General features: G+C 41.6%; 1 protein-coding gene across 1 annotated transcript; it reads left to right on the plus strand.

Annotated features, from left to right (window-relative positions):
* Positions 1-14,612: 14,612 nt before the first annotated feature.
* Positions 14,613-18,599, plus strand: LOC126236556 (uncharacterized). Its single transcript, XM_049945969.1, has 3 exons — positions 14,613-14,737; positions 17,312-17,536; positions 18,182-18,599. Exons 1-3 carry the CDS (start codon positions 14,710-14,712, stop codon positions 18,241-18,243), a joined length of 315 nt encoding a protein of 104 aa, XP_049801926.1. The 5' UTR covers positions 14,613-14,709; the 3' UTR covers positions 18,244-18,599.
* Positions 18,600-20,320: the final 1,721 nt, after the last annotated feature.

Consider the following 20,320-nt stretch of genomic DNA (forward strand, 5'->3'; position numbering starts at 1 on the left):
CCCTTCAAGACACCATCCATTCAGTTCAACTGCTCTTCCAAGTTCTTTGCTGTCTCTGACAGAATTACAATGTCATCGGTGAACCTCAAAGTTTTTATTTCTTCTCCATGGTATTTAATTCCTATTCCAAATTTCTCTTTTGTTTCCTTTACTGCTTGCTCAATATACAGATTGAATAACATTGGGGAGAGGCTACAACCCTGTTTTACTCCCTTCCCAACCACTGCTTCCCTTTCATGTCCCTCGACTCATATAACTGTCATCTGGTTTCTGTACAAATTGTAAATAGCCTTTCGCTCCCTGTATTTTACCCCTGCCATCTTTAGAATTTGAAAGAGAGTATTCCAGTCAACATTGTCAAAAGCTTTCTTTAACTCTACAAATGCTAGAAACGTAGGCTTGCCTTTCCTTAATCTTGCTTCTAAGATAAGTCGTAGGGTCAGTATTGCCTCATGTGTTCCAATATTTCTACGGAATCCAAACTGATCTTCCCCGAGGTAGGCTTCTATCAGTTTTTCCATTCGTCTGTAAAGAATTCACGTTAGTACTTTGCAGCTGTGACTTATTAAACTGATAGTTCGATAATTTTCACATCTGTCAACACCTGCTTTCTTTGGGATTGGAATTATTATATTCTTCTTGAAGTCTGAGGGTATTTCACCTGTTTCATACATCTTCCTCACCAGATGGTAGAGTTTTGTCACGACTGGCTCTCCCAAGACTGTCAGTAGTTCTAATGGAATTTTGTCTGGTCTCGGGGCCTTGTTTTGACTCAGGTCTTTCAGTGCTCTGTTAGACTCTTCACGCAGTATCATATCTCCCATTTCATCTTCATCTATATCCTCTTCCATTTCCATAATATTGTTCTCAAGTAAATCACCCTTTTATAGACCCTCTATATACTCCTTCCACCTTTCTGCTTTCCATTCTTTGCTTAGAACTGTGTTTCCATCAAAGCTCTTGATATTCATGCAAGTGGTTCTCCTTTCTCCAAAGTTGTCTTTAATTTTCCTGTAGGCAGTATCTATCTTACCCCTAGTGAGATAAGCCTCTACATCCTTACATTTGCCCTCTACCCATCCCTGCTTAGCCATTTTGCACTTCCTGTTGATCTCATTTTTGAGACGATTGTATTCATTTTTGCCTGCTTCATTTACTGCATTTTTGTGTTTTCTCCTTTCATCAATTAAATTCAATATTTTGTCTGTTACCTAAGGGTTTCGACTTGCCCTCATCTTTTTACCTATTTGATCCTCTGCTACCTTCACTATTTCATCCCTCAAAGCTACCCATTCTTCTTCTAATGTGTTTCCTTCCCCCATTCCTGTCAATTTTTCCCTTATGCTCTCCCTGAAACCCTATACAACCTCTGGTTCTTTCAGTTTATCCAGGTCCCATCTCCTTAAATTCCCACTTTTTTTCAGTTTCTTCAGTTTTAATCTACAGTTCATAACCAATAGATTGTCGTCAGGGTATATACCTGCCCATGAAAATGTCTTACAATTTAAAACCTGGTTCCTAAATCTCTGTCTTACCATTATATAATCTATATGATACCTTTTAGTATCTCCTGGGTTCTTCCATGTATGCAACCTTCTTTCATAATTCTTGAACCAAGTGTTAGCTATGATTAAGTTATTCTCTGCACAAAATTCTACCAGGCAGCTTCCTCTTTCATTTCGTAGCCCCAATCCATATTCACCTACTATGTTCCCTTCTCTCCCTTTTCACACTCTCGAATTCCAGTCACCCATGACTATTAAATTTTCATCTCCCTTCACTACCTGAATAATTTCTTTTATCTCATCATACGTTTCATCAATTTCTTCATCATCTGCAGAGCTAGTTGGCATACAAACTTGTACTACTGTAGTAGCTGTGGGCTTTGTGTCTATCTTGGTCACAATAATGCGTTCACTATGCTGTTTGTAGTAGCTTACCTGCACTGCTATTTGTTTATTCATTATTAAACCTACTCCTGCATTACCCCTATTTGATTTTGTATTTATAACCGTGTATTCACCTGACCAAAAGTGTTGTTCCTCCTGCCACCGACCTTCACTAATTTCCACTATATCTAACTTTAACCTATTCATTTCCCTTTCTAAATTTTCTAACCTATCTGCCCGATTAAGGAATCTGACATTCCACGCTCCGATCCGTAGAACGCCAGTTTTCTTTCACCTGATAACGACGTCCTCTTGAGTAGTCACCACCCGGAGATCCAAATGGGGGACTATTTTACCTCTGGAATATTTTACCCAAGAGAACGCCATCATCATTTAATCATACAGTAAAGCTGCATGCCCTCGGGTTAAAATTACGGCTGTAGTTTCACCTTGCTTTTAGCCATTTGCAGTACCACAACAGCAAGGCCATTTTGGTTAGTGTTACAAGACCAGATCAGTCAATCATCCAGACTGTTGCCCCTGCAACTACTGAAAAGGCTGCTGCCCCTCTTCAGGAACCACACGTTTGTCTGGCTTCTCAAGATATACCCCTCCATTGTGGTTGCACCTACGGTACGGCTGTCTGTATCGTTGAGGCACGCAAGCCTCCCCACCAACGGCAAGGTCCATAACTTACAAATATTGAAATATTAAAAGTAAGTCACCACAGACACAGCAGAAGGCATCAGACACCAGGAATGGCAGTAAATAAGGTTTTAAGTCTTACTGTTAAAATACAAGTACCAAATTAGAATTTTAAGGCAAATGACCACAATCACGGCTGTAGGTCTTACACGCCAGGAACGGCAACAATGTAAAACATCTAGAAACCTGCTGTAAAACAGCAAATACAGTAGCAAAGGTTAATTTAAAAACAAGCAACTGATCGCCAAGCAGGTGAAATAAGACGATGGTAAAGTTTGTAACACAACTCTTAACATCCACTGAACACTACACTGCTAGATTTTTTCAAGAGGTCCACCAGAACTGTTAACTACATATATATAACCTTTAATGTAGGCATTACAAGGTATTGTAATAAATAGTACAATAATAAAACACAAGGACCAGTACGTAATTTCCTTAAAGGGTACTGAGGAAGATTATAACTGCAGAAGGCATGGGCTGAAGGAGAGTTACACTGAACTACTGGCCATCAGACCTTGTTTTAGAACACACATCTTACAAGAACCAAGGGGCCACAGATTGGGCTCCAGGAATTGACACTTTCAGGACTGATGAGATAGGCAGCCAAGAGTAGCATTCACTTCACAAGATGGTAACTCAGACTAGTGGCAGTCTAACGAATGACTAGTGATAATCTTCCTGAAGCTACCTGATGTCTGATAAACCAAATGCAATGATGGAACAATATGCCAAAGCCGGAACTGGCAGTCTGCACTACGTCCCCAGAATACTGTGTTTAGAGTGCCCAGAACGAGAAAGGAATCACTACCGCCAGAGTAGAAGAATCGCCGACCAGCCTACAATCAAGAAAGCTGTCAAAACTACATGCTTACCAGACAGCAGTGGCAAGGTGAGGAAACGTACACTGCCATTACGTACACTAACCCCCAGGGCGGGTAACTGGGGCTTGCTGGATCCAGTTTATGATGATGTCATACACCCTCGTGACCACAGATCTTCAATCCGGTAGTCCATGCGTGCCGCCAGTGGTCCCGGTGTGTTCATGCACTGCATGAACCTGTTTCCTCCTGAGTCCCCAACCAAATTGGCCAACTCACACAACCCGGAAAAATAACAGTGTCGCCCCAAATATAGGGCAACAGTTACTACATATTGATAAACGCCGAAGCTGCCACTAGCAGACAGGCATCGCTTGGAAACTGAGTGGCACCAATCAACACGAGAAGAAGACAAACAATTGCAACCATGCCAACTAAATGATACCGTCTGTCCTCCAACAGAGGGCAGAAATCCACAAACAGCACGGCTCAAGTATTAACACTGAAACACAGATGTATACAGAGAGAATACAATTTCTAAAAAAGAGAAACACCAGTCAGTTTCAAGGCTGATAACACTCTTAAAAGAAACAAGACTAAAACACATGCATATTGCCCCCCACAACCTTGTCATTTAACCAACTACTATAGTGAACCTAGTCCTCTACTACACAGTTACATGCACTAATGGCTGACACTTTGTCTTTGCATTGAGTGAGAACATTAATTACAAGAGTATAGCTACTGAGTGCATGGAAAGAATGCTACCTAATCAATTTTGCTAGTGGTGAGCCTCTTACCTTCAGAAAACATTACCACTGATTACCACAAAGAACACAGTCATTCACAGCACAAAAGGTATTGCATAGTTAAATTGGTCACTGGCAAAATACTACAATTAACATTGTTTGAGAAAGTGTAATTACCAAACTATAAAGAAATTCAGAACATAGTTTAACAAGGACACTCACTGTTTGTAAACTTGAATTCCATATGTGCTGGTGCACTTGTAGGTGAGCAACAAGGAACAGACAAGCTCACACATACTTGCTCAATGGTGCACCAACACACCACTGTCAGTGACAGTCCTCTTGTATTCATTGAGCATGCCTTCCTGATATGCCAGACAGCATGCAACCTTTTTATTTTATTTTTTTATGTGGTATGCGTATTCCATAGATCCGTACATGCGAGTGTTGCCCTGTTGTGCCCACTGACTTAATGTGGAACCCCTCCACTGGCATCTTGTTGTGTAGCAATAGTACTATTCCCATCCAGTGTGTGCGCTGACCCTTTAATGTCCTCCATTGGATGCAAAAAAACCTTCCCACCATAGAACACAGAACTCAATGCTGCAGAAACAGACACTCTGAGCATAAGAATTGATGCAGCAGCATCAATTACTGTCTGAAAAACCTGTTTGGAATATCCCTGCTGACAGCTGACAATGATGCAGAGAAGCTATGTTTCAGCTTTCTTGTTGTCTGTGTCCTCAGGATTAATGCCAGGGAGTTTTTGCATTGGTCTGGGACATCAGGGAACCTGTATGGGATCTGCACTAAAACCACAACTGAACTTATGATTGTGTTACCCATGCAATGACAAATGACCAATATTTATCATGTGTAACATTTACTTTGAACTCTTATGTGGCTGTACACATAACCCCCTGGGGAAAGTGACACAAATGTAATCACAATGATTTAGCTGACAAAGTAAATTTCTTTTCCATTACTTTACCACTCACTTCAGTATCAGTTTTCATGAGTCAGGCATGTAGACTATTCATATTGCCCACAAAGACTGTTTAACACTGGTCATAAACTAAAGCTGGAAGTTGTGAACTTTATGATGACAGACATCGACAGTAGTGTAGATGAAACAGATCCAATTGTTGATTGCATGCAGGCTATGAAGTTAAACTTTAGTGCAAGCCAGTCTGTTGATTAAACTTGAGATGAACCACAAGTTAATCAGATGGTGTCTTAATTCAAGCTTGTAAATTGTGCTGTACTTCCACCAACACAACTGCAGAAACTCTGTGAACATTTAATTTATTGTGTAAAACTATTGGTCAAGACCATTAGTGTGATGAACAGTGTGCTTGCCTGAGAACAGTGAATTGTATTAATTTTTTATGTTTTTATTTGTCTATTTATGGTGACAGATCCATTTCTCTTATTTGAATAATTATGTATTCTTCAACAAATGAGTTTTCAAAGACTGGGCTACAAGCCCACTCAGAGTTACTGATTAATAGATTCATCTTGAAATGTACCTTCAGTGGTTGGAACTTGTATATGTTTGTAAGTTTATGGTATTTCATTATGAATCATCTAATATTAAAGTAATCTTGTTCTACAGTGAGCATGTCATTGTTACATCTTGTTCAGTTTAATGTCACAAATGTGACAATAATTTACAACTTTGTATTTGAATCTATTCACACAGTGACATGAGAGTTGTTATATGAGTATTTTCTTATATTTTCAATGTCAGTGACTTTAGCTATGTAGATACATATTATAAAGAAAAGATGGTTGATGGTTTTCAAATTTATATTTGCATCTAGTGGTATACAGTGAGACAAGTGCTGTACAGACTTATTTTCTGATCCTCTGAATGTAAATTCTATGTGAACACACAAATACACAAACTACATATTTGTCATAAAACACTTGGTAGGATAATTTTCTAAAAGGATGAAAGATTTGCAACTGTGATACAATAAATGTGAATGTGTAAACAATAACCTTCCATTTGACTTTAAGTAGAATTGTATTTGAACAACAAACTGTCTATGTTCATGTGACATAGTGAAGGGACCAATTCTCATATAACTTTTGTAACAACAAATGGTAGGTATGTGTGGCATTTTCTTAGCTGGTGCCCCCTTGTCTATTACTGTACATCACTGGAAACATCTTCTGTAGTCTCTTACAGAATCCTAAATTGCACAACTGACACCTCACAGGATGCTGAGCCAAATGTGCTGTTTCTGTACAGATTGTGCTCCACAGCTCTTGGTGGTCACAGACGAATATTGCATGTGGTCACAGACAAATATTGCATGCCAAAGTTGGAGGCACAGTGGGAGTGCAGCGCATTGTAGATTAGCCCATGGAGAAAAATGTCATTTCAAGTGCATTGTGCCCCATCTGCCTACGTTTGTTTCCTCCAGACCAATCTTACCAAGGTGGTGGACACAGAAGGACTGGCAGAGAGAGCACAAAAATTCCGGAGGATGTTTTTGTGCATAGCAGTATTTCATTTGCTGCATGTTGGGTACATAGAGTGTGAGTGAACAGAAAACATGTTCAATACTTTGTTGCTAACTGTGTTAATTAAGATACAAAGCATGAACATGGCCATTTTGAAGTATCACTCATGGTAATAGTGGCTACCATTTCTAAGTAGGATATCATCAACCACACACAATTTTCCTAGAGGTCTAACAATTTCCTCCATTTTGTAGGATATGAAATGAAAAATATCTAATAACTGACAATAATCAAATATTTGTAATATAAACGACTTTTTTCTTTAAGTAGATTACACTCCACCATCCTCCCCAGCATAGACCAGCAAGCATTCTTTATGCTTTGCATACAATGAAGGTTTGTAATGGGGTGGCTGCCGTCACTAATTCCTCCTGCTGTGTTCAGTTAGTAGACTATTCTTCCCTGTGTTTACCTCCATGAAACTTTCGCTTTCAGTAGAAACATCTTCATGACCTGTGTGGTTCTCCCTAATGACCTTCACATTTTGCTAGCCACCTAAAAGGCCCAGGATACAACACATTACAAGCCACCTTCACTGCATCGATAGGAAGAGAGACAGAGATAATTTGAAATGCAATCATTGGTATTTGTTTTTATTGTTTGCAGTTTTCATGCATTAGTGATTACATTTGATTTACTGTTTGGGGTATGCATAGTGGGCTGTTGAACAAATTATGGGAGAGTTTCAGAAAAAAAAAACTGCACTCATGCTCATAAATTAAATACAATACTGATACGTGGTGACACAATGCTCTGGTGGGTGGTTTGCGAGTTTATATCACCTCGGGGTATGACCATGTGTTGCATTTGACCTGCGGTCGTCGCACAGTGGTGCTGGAAGCAGTCCACATATGCACAGGTGTGTTGGTGCATGTCAGAGTATGGTGCAGCGAGTAAGTGTGCAGAAGTTTTCAGATGTGCTAATGGTGACTGTGTGTTGAAAATGGCTCAAGGAACACATATTGATGGCGTTATGAGGGGTAGAATACTAGGGCAACTGGAGGCTGGTCAAACACAGCAGGACGTAGCATGGGCCCTCCATGTGCCACAAAGTGATATCAAGATTATGGCAACGATTCCAGCAGACTGGAAACATGTCCAGGCACTACAGTATGGGATGTCCACAGTGTACAACACCACAAGAAGACCGATATCTCACCATCAGTGCCCGCAGACGGCCACATAGTATTACAGGTAGCCTTGCTCGGGACCTTACTGCAGCCACTGGAACAGTTGTCTCCAGACACAGTCTACAGATGACTGAACAGACAAGGTTTATTCACCCAGAGACCTACAAGGTGCATTCCACCGACCCCTGGTCACAGGAGAGCTGGTGTCAAGAACACAGTACATGGTCATTGGAACAGTGGTCCCAGGTTATGTTCAAGGACGAGTCCAGGTACAGTCCGAACAGTGATTCTCACTGGGTTTACATCTGGCGTGAACCAGGAATCAGATACCAATACCTTAACATCCTTGAAAGGAACCTGTATGGAGGTCATGGTTTGATGGTGTGTGGTGGGATTATGATTGGTGCACGTACACCCCTGCATGTCTTTGACAGAGGAAATGTCTTTTTGCGCCAGTATGTTCACCTTTTCAGGGGTGCAGTGGGTCCCACCTTCCTCCTGATGAATGATAATGCATGGCCCCACCGAGCTGCCATCATGGAGGGGTTCCTAGAAACAGAAGATATGAGGAGAATGGAATGGCCAGCCTGTTCTCCAGACTTAAATCCCATCGACCACATCTGGGATGCTCTAGGTTGACATATCACTGCACGTCTTCAAACTCCTAGGACACTTCAGGAGCTCTGACAGGCACTGGTGCAAGAATGGGAGCCTACACTCCAGCAGCTGCTCGACCACCTGATCCACAGTATGCCAAGCCGTTGTGCGACCTGTGCAAGTGCGCATGGTGATCATATCCCATACTGGTGTTGGGGTACATGCACAGGAAACAGTGGCGTTTTGTAGCAGATGTGTTTTGGGATGGTTTTCTCAAAGTATCACCAATACCGTGGACTTACAGATCTGTGTCGTGTGTGTTCCCTATGAACCTATGACATTAATGCCAGTTTTGTGTAGTGCCACGTTGTGTGGCACCACATTTCGCAATTATCCTTAATTTATGAGCATGAGTGTAGCTTGTAATATCACCCCATTCTGTGTTTTCAAAATGGCTGCTGTGACCAATCTACAGCACAATTACGTCAAAGTCACTTTTGTTGTGCTATGGGTACTATATTTCATTTATTATAGTCTGTCATCGATTGATGTACTTCATGGCAAATATTATAGCTGGAGTGGTTAACCTGGTGTCTAAGTGCAAGCAGTAAAATTAATCATGTCATACGCATTATTCTGCTGGTAGTTGCAACTGTTTTCGATGGAACTACACGAAGAGTATGAAAACTACGTACTGGGTGATCAAAAAGTCAGTATAAATTTGAAAACTGAATAAATCACGAAGTAATGTATAGAGAGGTACAAGTTGACACACATGCTTGGAATGACATCGGGTTTTATTGGAACCAAAAAATACAAACGTTCAAAAAATGTCCGACAGATGGCGCTTCATCTGATCAGAAAAGCAATAATTAGCATAACAAAGTAAGACAAGGCAAAGATGAAGTTCTTTACAGGAAATGCTCAATATGTCCACCATCATTCGTCAACAGTTGCTAAAGTGCCACAGCATCTCGACCAACATATGGATGTGAAAGACGCTTTTCTTCGATTATGAAACTAAAAACGTCACGATTACGTGGCAAACTGAGAGCGAAAGAAATTCCCTGTGTCTATCTGTGCGGCGGCAGGGCACGAATAAAAATTATATGTCTTCACCGAGCCTAAAATAGTTAAGTGATACTGATAATTGCGGGGTAGCCGCATGGTCTCTGGCGCCTTGTCACGGTTCGCACGGCACCCCCCGTCGGAGGTTCGAGTTCTCCCTCGAGCATGTGTGTGTGTGCGTGTGTGTATGTATGTGTGTGTGTGTGTGTGTGTGTGTGTGTGTGTTGCCCTTAGCGTAAGTTAAAGTTAGATTAAGTAGTGTAAGCCTAGGGACTGATGACCGCACCAGTTTGGTCCCATGGGAACTTACCACAAATTTCCAAAAATTCTGATATTTTGTTTTTGTTTTTGATACATGTTGTTGAGATATGTGAAATATAAAACCAAGTACAGTGCCATTGCACTGCCATTTAAATGCGGAGCGTTCGCAGTTTCCCCTCCTCACGCTCAGATAGCGTGGCGTGGCAGTGGGCAAAACGTGCCAAGGCACGGTCTGTGAAACTTCACTGTTCTTTGGTAAACACACTGTTCGTCACACTAATGCTCTGGCTGATAGTTCCACACAACAGATTACGTGTTGGCAGAGGAGTTAATGATAACAGAATTTCTACAGCTTTTTTTGGCGGAAGAACAGCACGAGTTACAAACTCAGATTAAGGCAACCTTTGATTAATTTGAGGTATATCTCCAATTTAATCAACAGTTTGGCTTGCATTAATGTTTTGACTTCATAGCCTGCTGGCAGTCAACAATTTGACCAGTTTCATCTATGCCACTGTCAATGTGTGTCATCATAAAGCTCACAACTCCCAGCTTTCGTGTATGACCAGTGTTTAGTAGTCTTAGTGAGCAATATGAATAGTCTATACGTTTGAATCAAAAACTGATACTGGAGTGAGTGGAAAGGCAATGTTCAGACTCATACACAAGCAATGGAAAAGAAATTGATACCGCCTGCTAAATCATTGCGATTATATTTGAGTCACTTTTCCCTGGGGGTCATATGTACAGCCAGATAAGATTTCAAAGTACGAGGGCTATTTGGAAAGTAAGGTCTGATCGGTCGCGAAATGGAAAACACTGTGAAAATGAAAAATGTTTTATTTGCAACAGTTAGCTATTACTTCCAGCTAGTTATCTACATAGTCGCTGATACGACTTAGACATCTGTCGTAGCGTTGTACGAACTTTCCAACGCCCTCGTCACGGAAGGTATCCACCAGTGCTTTCTGCCAATTCTCTACGCTGGTCTACAGCTCACTGTCTGTGCCAAAATGTTGTTTTTATAACCAGTGGTTCATGTGAGCAGGTATGAAGCGCAGAAGGAACCATTTACAGTCCGTATTGTGGATGATAAAACACTTAACAACGAAAACTCAGCAGGAGCGTCTTCATTACCCTGGCAGAATGCGGCAGACAATTGTCTCCAAGAAGGAAACGCGTGAAAGTTATGTTATGTGGGCTGCATAGCTTCAGGCGAAATTTCTCACCAGGCCCTCGTACTTGGCGGGAGGCTCTATTTCTCTAGGCATCTTAACGTGCTCACTCTGCGCTCAGAACTGAAAAGATCGACGTGACGCGATCGACAGGCCTACTGGATACTGGATACTGCCCAAAACATCTGTGCAAAGCTTTATCGGATTTTCGCAGTGGTTTCCATTTCGTGACTGATCGGACCTCACTTTCCGAATAGCGCTCGTAAATGTTACACTTGATAAATATAGGTCATAGACGTCACTGGCCCTTGCATGAGTTACAGTGATAAGTTCAGTTGCGGTTTTAGTGCTGATCCCATACAGATTCCCTGATGTCACAGGTCAACTCAAGCTCTCCCTGGTATGCAATGCTGTTGACATGGACAACAAGACATCTGAAGTATAGCTTCTCGATGTCATTGACAGCTGTCAGCTTGAATGTTCCAAGTTGGGTTAGCAGACAGTAACTGATAACGCTGTACTAATTCTCGCACTCAGTGTGTCTCTCTCACTGGAGCACTGAATTCCGTGTTCTGTGATGGGTAGGTGCCTTATGCGAAGTGGAGGACATTAAATGGTCAGTGCATGCGCTGAATGGGGAGAACACACTACTGGCCATTAAAATTACTACACCACGAAGATGAAGTGCAACAGACCCGAAATTTAACCGACAGGAAGAAGATGCTGCGATATGCAAATGATTAGCTTTTCAGAGCATTCACACAAGGTTGGCGCCGGTGGCGACACCTACAACGTGCTGACAAGAGGAAAGTTTCCAACCGATTTCTCATACACAAACAGCAGTTGACAGGCGTTGCCTGGTGAAAAGTTGTTGTGTTGCCTCGTGTAAAGAGGAGAAATGCGTACCATCACGTTTACCACTTTGATAAAGGTCGGATTGTAGCCTATCGCGATTGCCGTTTATCGTATCGCGACATTGCTGCTCGCGTTGGTCGAGATCCAATGACTGTTAGCAGAATATGGAATCAGTGGGTTCAGGAGGTTAACACAGAACGCCGTGCTGGATCCCAACAGCCTCGTATCACTAGTAGTCGAGATGACAGGCAGCTTATCCCCATGGCTGTAACGAATCTTGCAGCCACGTCTCCATCCCTGAGTTTGACGGGGACGTTTGTAATACAACGACCATCTGCACGAACAGTTCGACGACGTTTGCAGCAGCATGGACTATCAGCTCGGAGACCATGGCTGCGGTTATCCTTGACGCTGGATCACAGACAGGAGCACCTGTGATGGTGTACTCAAAGACGAACCTAGGTGCACGAATGGCAAAACGTGATTTTTTCGGATGAATCCAGGTTCTGTTTACAGCATCATGATGATCGCATCCATGTCTGGGGACATCTCGCTGAACGCACACTGGAAGCGTGTATTCGTCATAGCCATACTGGCGTATCACCCAGCGTGATGGTATGGGGTGTCATTGGTTACACGTCTCGGTCACTTCTTGTTCGCATTGACGGCACTTTGAACAGTGGACGTTACATTTCAGATGTGTTACGGCCCGTGGCTCTACCCTTCATTCGATTCCTGCGAAACCCTACATTTCAGCAGGCTAATGCTCAACCGCATGTAGCAGGTCCTGTACGGGCCTTTCTGTATACAGAAAATATTCGACTGCTTCCCTGGCCAGCGCTTTCTCCAGATCTCTCACCAAATGGAAGCGTCTGGTCAATGGTGGCCGAGCAACTGGCTCGTCATAATACACCAGTCAGTACACTTGATGAACTGTGGTATCGTGTTGAAGTTGCATGGGAAGCTCTACCTGTACACGCCATCCAAGCTCTGTGTGTCTCAATGCCCAAGCGTATCAAGGCCGTTATTACGGCCAGAGGTGGTTGTTCTGGGTACTGATTACTCAGGATCTATGCACCCTAATTGCGTGAAAATGTAGTCACATGTCAGTTGTAGTATAATATATTTCTCCCATGAATACCCGTTTATCATCTGTATTTCTTCTTGGTGTAGCAATTTTAATGGCCAGTAGTGTATGCATTTATAAAACTCTGTAGAGCCAAAGACACTGGGACACCTGCCTAATATCGGAATGCACAATGGACATGAATGGATGCAGGCGGTCAGACAGGATGCTTACGTACGTGGCACACGTCAGAGTCGTTTCTAGACGTATCACGCGTCCCACATCACTCCAACTGTCCACATCCCACACCATGACAGAGCCTCCACCAATTTGAACGTCCCCTGCTGTCATGCTGGTTCCATGGATTCATGAGATTTTCTCCCTACCCGTACACGTCCATCCATTCCATACAATGTGAAACGAGACACGTCCGACCAGGCAACATATTTCCAATCATAAGCCTTCCAATGTCGGTGGTGACGTCCCAGGCGAAGCGTAAAGCTTTGTGCCATTTATTCATAGGGGTACGCGAATTGGTCTTCGGCTCCGAAAGCCCATGTCGATGAAGTTTCGTTGAATCGTTCTCACACTGACACTTGTTCATGGCCCAACACTGAAATCTGTAGCAATTTTTGGAAGTGTTGCACTTCTGTCACGCTGAAATATTCTCTTCAGTCGTTGTTGTTCCAGTTCCCCAGCCGCCGCGATGTCGGTGATTTGATGTTTTATCAGATTCCTGATATTCACGGTACGCTCGTGACCATTTTAATAGTAGTAACGGATCTAACAACTGCAACAGACACTTGTTGTCTTATACAGGCGTTGCTGACCGCAGCGCCGCATTCTGCTGCGACGATATCTCTGTGTTTTAATGCGCATGCCTACGTCAGTTGCTTTGGCGCTTCAGTGCATATATTTATAATCACACCGTACTTAGGTCGTAGGTGTACTATCCTCTAGGTACAGGGCTCTCACCTTCAAAATGGAAAGGTGTTTAGATCGCAAAGTGCATAGCATGAACGATCGGTGGCATCTATACATTTCATTTCTTCAGGATTTGTGCCTTACTACATTATCAGAGGCTTCGATGATAGAAAAAGAATCTTTCTTTGGAGCCTGTGCGTAAACTGTGTTGTATAAATTAAAAAAAAGCGTTAGGAGTTATTTTTAGGAACTCACTTTTTTACTATAGCTTTCTCTTCTCAAACCACATTTAACAGGGACTGACCACAAGACGTGTGTGACATATCAGCTCAGCTGTATTGATGACCTATGGCAGTTAACTTACGTGGGAACAGGTCTTTCTGTTTTCTCGGTTTTACTACAATGACACCGAATGAGAAAGAAGTGACTGATACCCGTCTTCTTTCAATGATATCGAAAGAAATTAGGAAATTTGAGGTAACGTCTTATGGGACCAAACTACAGAGGTCATCGGTCTCTAAGCCTACACAGTGCTTAAACTAATTTACGCTATGGGCAACACACACACCCATACCCGAGGGAGGACTCGAACCTCCGACGGGGGAAGCCGCACGGACCGCGACAAGACGTCTCAGATCGCGCGGCTACCCAGCGGGGCTACATCGAATGAGAAGGAAGTGACCGGTGCAGTATGACAACCCATCTTTTTGATGATGGTTGTTGAAACAGCGTTGGTTATAAAAATGACAAAGTGAGCGATAATGCAGCTTGCCAAAAACAAGGAAAGTCAATCTGCTGTTTGTTGCTGCAACCACAGTTCCTGGAACGGAAAGTCAGAAGGGAACAGTACGATAACATTCGATGACGTCATCGGGTGTTTAAACATATATAAATGAAAATGTAAAACCGGGAGCAGTAGTACTTCTTATCGAGTACAATGAAGGTTGCTCTGTTCTTTGTTGCTGGTAAGTATTGGCAGGATATATAAATTTTCGTTCAACATAAACATTTTTTTGGTTACCTTCTTTTTACATGATTTCTGAGATAGTTATCCGAGTGAAAATCTATTTATACACTCGGTGAAGAGTTGGTCACTGCCACAATTTTGAGATATGGTTATATGGAAGGAAACAAGAAAAAAATTCCTTTGCACATGGACTATGAAATGCACACCTTAATAGGCATGAGCACTTGTTCGTCTTGACTACTCTGAAATACTCCAAGTCTACATAAGCTGTTTGCTATCTCGAATCATCCACAGAACGCAAAAAAGTGAAGAGTGAACAGCAAATGAGATCACGCTATTTTGTTGTTGTGTAGCAGCATGTACTCCTCGAATTGTCACTGGACTAGAAAAATGCTTTTTGTGACACTTGCACCTATAATTCCATAGCACATAGTACATGAAACAAGGAATCTAATCCGAATATCAATGTTTGCTGATAGATCGTAGTGAGTTAGTAACTGATCGTTAACACACGTGTGTTTACTGTGTGCAACAATGATATAAATGTAAAACAATGGGAATAAATAAAGTTTTGCTGTAGTTAGCCGTAACTTGGTATACCAATGTCGCCTGCACGGATTTAGATTGCTGAGTAGAAAGGTCGTCAGCTCCAAAAAGGGGCAAAAGTTAAATTTGATAAATAGCTAATCACGAAAATACCGGGCTAGAAAGGTAATGGGGCAAATAAATGAAGTGTAACCTGAACACTGAAGACGTAAATCTAGCATGCAATAATGTTAATTATAATTCTGCAACGGCTAGCAACGCTCCATAGAAGCTATGCTGTATTACGTAATTCATAATAATGCTGTCTGTTTGAAAATATGTTAAATCGTGGCTAAAACAGAGTAGAATTCTTTACCGGTTACTTTGTAAATGATGCCATAGAAACCGTCATTTATGGCAACACTTATTTGCTAATGCTAATGCTACGTACACATATGCAATAAAGTCATTTACAGAACACAACATAAAATCGTAAACTTTCTTTGACTGTCAGTTAGCCAGCATACTTTTGTCAATAAAATATGAATTAAATTTGAATCACTTCCAGTTTGATCTGATTGTCAGATAGTTTGAGCGACCTGGGTCTGTAAAGTAAGCTTTGAAGAATGTCCCAAAAAGTTACTATTACGCTGGCATGCCTGTTACGGAGCTATAAAAATAGTGGCTAGATCTTACTTTGCGATGCGTTGCTTCTGCTTATTACGAAATTTATTACTGGCGGTAGGCTCCATTGATTAGTCAGCAGCCTGAATAAAATTTATGCGCACAGCAGTCTTCATTAATTCCAACATCTTCTTGCGTTCATGTTCTGTGTCCATACACGTCCGGACTTAATTATATTTTGCCTTCCCACATACATATTATAACACCATTTCGATAACAATCTCCATTTGGCACTTGCGGGCCGACACACATGTCTCTATCACATCACAGACGCATCGCAACTCATCTCTGCCCTCTTTTCTAGGACTGCGTGCGTTCACGACAACGATGCTATTTTTCCGTGAAATATATTCTTCGTGTTAATTCAACATAATTTCTTTGACTCTGGCAGCGTATTTACTACTACGATCTATGTAATTATTTCTTATTTATTCATCCAGCATACGTTATATTTCGATGAAATTTAATTAATGGCAAAATTCATAAGTAGATGTAGTTACGAGAAATGGTTATAAACTCATGAAAGAAAGTAGCTGAAAAATACATGAGACATCGGGTATTACATATGACCTGCATTTGTGAGTCGTCGCTAAAGGTCATGCCCAATATGGTGTTTGTTATTAATCTTTGTAACAAGAGGCTCCCATTATTCTGGCAAATGCAGAGAAAAGACTACAATGTAAATGGTTTTCACAAGCTGTTCACAATACACATTGGTTCAGTTAGAATTAATGTATGTGCTGCACTTACCCAAAACTATGAATACGGTTTACAGTTTCCCAGACTGCTCATAGCTCTTACGGAAAGCGTTTTGAGCCCATTTGTACTAGACATTTCTAATGGTTTGATCTAAACCACCTCTCAAAGTATGCAGTACTGCTTCATTTATACCTATATACTGTGATTAGTAGGGGGCATGTGACACTTCCTCGTCGTACCCTTGACATTATCTTTCCCAGTATCCATTTTGTTCCGTTAAGAGCAACATGTTGAGTTATATCAGGGTTAGGTAGCGAAAACAATCTCGTGTTGTGGTACAAAACATCTTTTAAAATTCTACACAAATGTCACAAATATGCCGTAATCTATTGCTACAACTTTCCTAATAACAGTTACATTGGATTTCATATACAACTTAGAGTCTACCAGACAACAGAGTACCATTACCATCCAGAGGAGACACATTAGCAAGTGGCAGAGTTGCGGCACTAGTCGTTTGAGTTGCACCTTATCTCCGTATTGTCAAGCTAGCACATGGCAGTCACATTACTAGACAATAGTAGCAGAGTGCTAGATGGTAAAGTTGCACCAAGAGCCGGTAGACAATGTTGCGATCTGTAATAATGTTCATTGTTTTCTACAGCACTGGTCGCAGTTGCGGTGGTCCAAGGACAACCAGAAGAGTCGACCACTGCCGCCAGCCAGGTTGAGGAACAGCCGTCAGCCACCATCCCGGCTGTGAGAACATTGGTGGCGGCGTCGTACGCGGAAGAAGACGAGGATACCATATGTGTCCAGGCAGACAACAAGTTCTACTTGTATGCTAATTCACTGAAGCTGTATTCTTGCTACCACCTGCTACCGAAGGGTACGTTACTTTAAATAACACGATTTTCTGTGCATAAGATAATCACAGACTATTAAGTATAATCTGTTGTGAAGAGTTCCAAAGTGAATGTGAGAATATGAGTTAATCGCACCATCAAGGTAAAGTGTTTATCCTTACGGTACACATTAACAGCGTGGACAATGCAAGATACGGCACTTTACGAAATTGCAGCTCATTGAAATTCTTCAACAAAACTATTCAGAGTAATTTCCAGTATATATTTAATCCTTTTTTTCCGGATATTTGTTAGACTCTTAAATGTGATGCATTTTTTATCTTTCTACGATGTAGAATCTGAGTTCTATTATCTGAATTATGTTGTATAAAGCGACACGAAGTTCTCCATGGGCTTTGGTTTCAACATTTAGCGAAGAGATATTTTAATAGGCAACAGATATTCGTGCTGTGGGGTTTATTTTGACAGTAACTGTGTTGCCTGTTTGGTACCTAGAGGACTTCCACAATGTCACTCTTATGGCACCATAAGAGAGCGAAAAAAGAAATTCTTTCCATGTAAATAGTTGATGACTTATTATTGTGTTATCAGTAGTAAATGTAAAATAGTATATATTTCTATTCATAGTTTCTAACTCTATTAAAATGTATTCCTTTTATTTATTATAGTTTACGTGGTGAAACCAAAGAGTCTGTGTAAACCAGTCCTGTCAGACTGTCCCAAGAACTAGGAGTATTGCAAGTGTGTCGGCTCATCCTTGAGGAGCTGACTCGTCTGGGATTGAGTGAAGACGAGATGGCTGTGCTGTTGACTGAAGACATCAACAATTTTCACGGAAAGCACTAAATTCCAAGAGTGTAGAACGTACCTCTTTCACCAGTAACAAAATCCGGTGGAATCAACTTATCTTCTTTTATGATAGTTTCTGATTGCTTCACGATATGCAACAAATCAGCTTTACAATCAGGCTAGAAACTGAGTTGGAAGATTATTGTTTAAAACATGGTTTTGCCAGTTTTTTATCTTTCTGTTGGCCTTGTAATAGTTTTATTCTGACACAGTAAAACTGTTCTTTCATGTCGTCAATTGTAGAATATATTTCCTAATCTGTAGCTTTACATAAATAGTGGCAAAGTATAACTGGGCATTAATTATACACAATACATTACATCGATTCATGCTAACCATGAACCATCCAAATACCCTGTTCCTGCCTTCACACCTTGAGTGGAACGATGACACCGATGGACACTGCAGAGACTTATGACTGCCACAGTGCCTTGTCCTTGCCTTTCCTGGATAACACATGAAATAGTTGAAAGCAAGAATAAATGGTGTCTTCTCTGGCCGGCCATCCGACTGCTCCTCCTCCTCACCGATGGCCAGACCTGCACTCTGGGCAACGCCATCGCCGTGCCACTGGAACGACGCCATCTCCAGCGTTACAGAACCCCTGGTTGCCACACGTGGTAGCAACGCGGCCACATCCTGCCATCTGAAGTCGCCTCCCGAACCACAGACGTATACACCTGCAGCTACGATGCCGGAATATTTCGAGGGAACGCCGGACTGTGCCAGAAAATGGAGCGTATACAGAAGAATTTCTGCGCTCTATGAATTAGTAAAAATCTAACAAAGAGTCGTTGTATCTTCACCAGGACCCGCCCCTGCTGTTGTCCACATCCCCCATCCTTGGGAGGGAACGTGGTCCAGTTTGCATTTCTATCTTTATATTTCGCATATGTTTAAGTACTAGACTTGAATGACAGTTTATGAAATTAACGAAAACTTAAATGCAGTTGTATTTATAACGGATGTCTGTGAACTCTTCAGCTCTTATATAGTTAAATGCCATTGTACAAATACGGAAGGAATCACAGCTGCATCACAATCTTCAGTTAGCTGTCTGATGCAAGGCATTTTATGACAACTGTAACTTTATATGAAGAAATTGTAAGTACTTTCAGTGACACATAAGTGACAGCTGACAAAAATTAAGTAGACCTTAATTACAGGCTTAGAATATAGAAATACACATCTAACAGCCCATGAATATAAGGATATACTGACTGGTTAAACACATGGTCAGGTAGTTCTGAACCACGTCGGCAGTAATGATATTGGAGATAAAATATGAAAAAAATATAACGCAGACTATTGGCGGTTTTGATATAGTCGGTATATCAAGCAGACAAGAAACGCATGCAAAGTAGACAGAATGCTAAGACTTTTTTGAATATGGCGATGCAAATGAAAAAAAAAATGAATTTACGAAATTCATCCCGACTAGTGCGGAACATTTCAGAAAGATAGCCGTTCCCTAGATGCAGAATAAATTTCAGCTACGAGGGCTTGCTGAAAAGTAAATCTTCAGAATTCTTTATTCTATTGCCTACATCGGCTGAAGAAATACATATCACGGATATTATTTAGTCGATTTTTCCGCTTCCATCACTCAAACTGCCGGTAAAAGACATCGAATTGTAATGTGTAACATGGCGTTGTCTGACGTAACCTCGTCGGTGCCTCAGAAAAAAACTCAGAAAACTAAAATCACGAATTCAAAGTGTTCGTCCAGACGCAGAGCACCCTCTCCTCCTGCATGATAGTGCCAGACCAGACACGAGCGTAGCGACGTCTGCAACAGTCTGACGCCTCGGGTTCTTCGACATCGATCATCGTACATTCAGTTCCGACTTTGTCCCAGTCTGTCATCATCAGCTTCCAGAGCCGAAGGAACACCTTTGAGGACTTCACTTTGATAGCAATGAAGTGGTGCAGGCAAGGTTGTAGTAACATCGACAATG

Source organism: Schistocerca nitens, chromosome 2 (assembly GCF_023898315.1).
Source record: "Schistocerca nitens isolate TAMUIC-IGC-003100 chromosome 2, iqSchNite1.1, whole genome shotgun sequence".
Taxonomy (NCBI): domain Eukaryota; kingdom Metazoa; phylum Arthropoda; class Insecta; order Orthoptera; family Acrididae; genus Schistocerca; species Schistocerca nitens.

Bases quoted from the DNA above. Each gene is read 5' to 3' on its own strand.
- LOC126236556 (XM_049945969.1), top strand. From the start codon at position 14,710: ATGAAGGTTGCTCTGTTCTTTGTTGCTG. The intron at 14,738-17,311 runs GTAAGTATTGGC...TGTTTTCTACAG, and splicing joins TGCTCTGTTCTTTGTTGCTG to CACTGGTCGCAGTTGCGGTG. The intron at 17,537-18,181 runs GTACGTTACTTT...TATTTATTATAG, and splicing joins CTACCACCTGCTACCGAAGG to TTTACGTGGTGAAACCAAAG.